The sequence below is a fragment of the Trichinella spiralis genome (genome assembly GCF_000181795.1).
Source record: "Trichinella spiralis strain ISS 195 chromosome Unknown Scfld4, whole genome shotgun sequence".
NCBI classification, from domain to species: Eukaryota; Metazoa; Nematoda; class Enoplea; order Trichinellida; family Trichinellidae; genus Trichinella; species Trichinella spiralis.
In genome coordinates, this window is record NW_003526943.1 from 8,906,633 (window position 1) to 8,907,728 (window position 1,096).

The 1,096-nt window shown below is 47.0% G+C and overlaps 1 protein-coding gene across 1 annotated transcript; it reads left to right on the plus strand.

Annotated features, from left to right (window-relative positions):
- Positions 1-24: 24 nt before the first annotated feature.
- Positions 25-222, plus strand: Tsp_02176a (hypothetical protein; the record flags this gene model as incomplete). The annotated part of the gene is made up of 1 exon (XM_003377931.1): positions 25-222. A coding segment is annotated over one exon (198 nt), but the record flags the coding sequence as incomplete, so codon positions are not given.
- Positions 223-1,096: the final 874 nt, after the last annotated feature.

Sequence of the window (1,096 nt, forward strand, 5' to 3'; positions counted from 1 at the left end):
TATTTAGAGCAGCGCCTCATATAGCAAACGCCCTCCCCACCCCGCGGCGAACGAGCTGTTCATTGGCTGTTCGAGTTAGCCACCCGCTGGGCCGCTAACACCGGGGCTCTAAATATAAAGCCACGAAGAGCGCAACCGCAACACAGTAGTAGTGCACGGCAGAAGCACAGCGCAAGAGAAGCGAGATCGAATCCGAGAAAACTGAACCCAAGCCCTAGTTGACGATACCAGAGACCAGCGTACACCGTGTTCACAAAACCATACAGTCCACTGACGAATTCCTGACAGCCGAACGTCTGTCATTTGTACCTGATTATCATTTACAGTCGGCTGTAGCTTGTTGTTACAACTAATTCAGGGATTTAAATAATTGAAAAAGACGATTAAGTACTCAGAAAACGGTGGTAAGAAGTCATAAATGTCACATATTGCATGAACTGCAGAAAAAGATATGCCACCGCAGAACGAACTACCAACCGATCGGTAGAAGGAATTCCTATAGCACCTGATTATCAGAAACATAACGGTAGATGGCGGCCGTGGCGAGCGACGTGGTTGACGTCAGGGGTGTTTGTGCTCATTTGTTTGTCGCTCGTGGTATGCTAAATCACTGTGATTGTTGGCAGCACGATCTAATAAATGCCACAATCCACTTTTCCGTTGTTTTCTTCTTTTATGCCGAATGTTTTCGTCATAAGATCACTAGAGATTGCAATGACCGACGTGATAGTACTGAAACGGAGTCCGATGCGCCAGCACGTTACGTCTTTGAAATGAAGTAAGTGCTTCTTCGATTTGTGTTGTTCCCAGCTATCGACGTTTACGATAAAGAATGCAAGATCTTGGTTGTCCAGACCTGAAGAATTTCTCGTGCTTCAAAGTATTCCGAACTAACAGTGATTCGTCATCGGCCGCTATTTGCTTGGCGATGTAGCCTGTAAATGTTCTATTCAGCGTGGTGAGGCAACCGAGTGAAGAGCGCTGAGTAGCAGAGCGGTACAAAGCGGCGCGGAGGTGTCGAAACGAATGGCAAAGACAAAGACAGCAGGCTGGGCGTAATGGTGGATAGGAGTAAATGTTGGAAAGAGTGTCAACA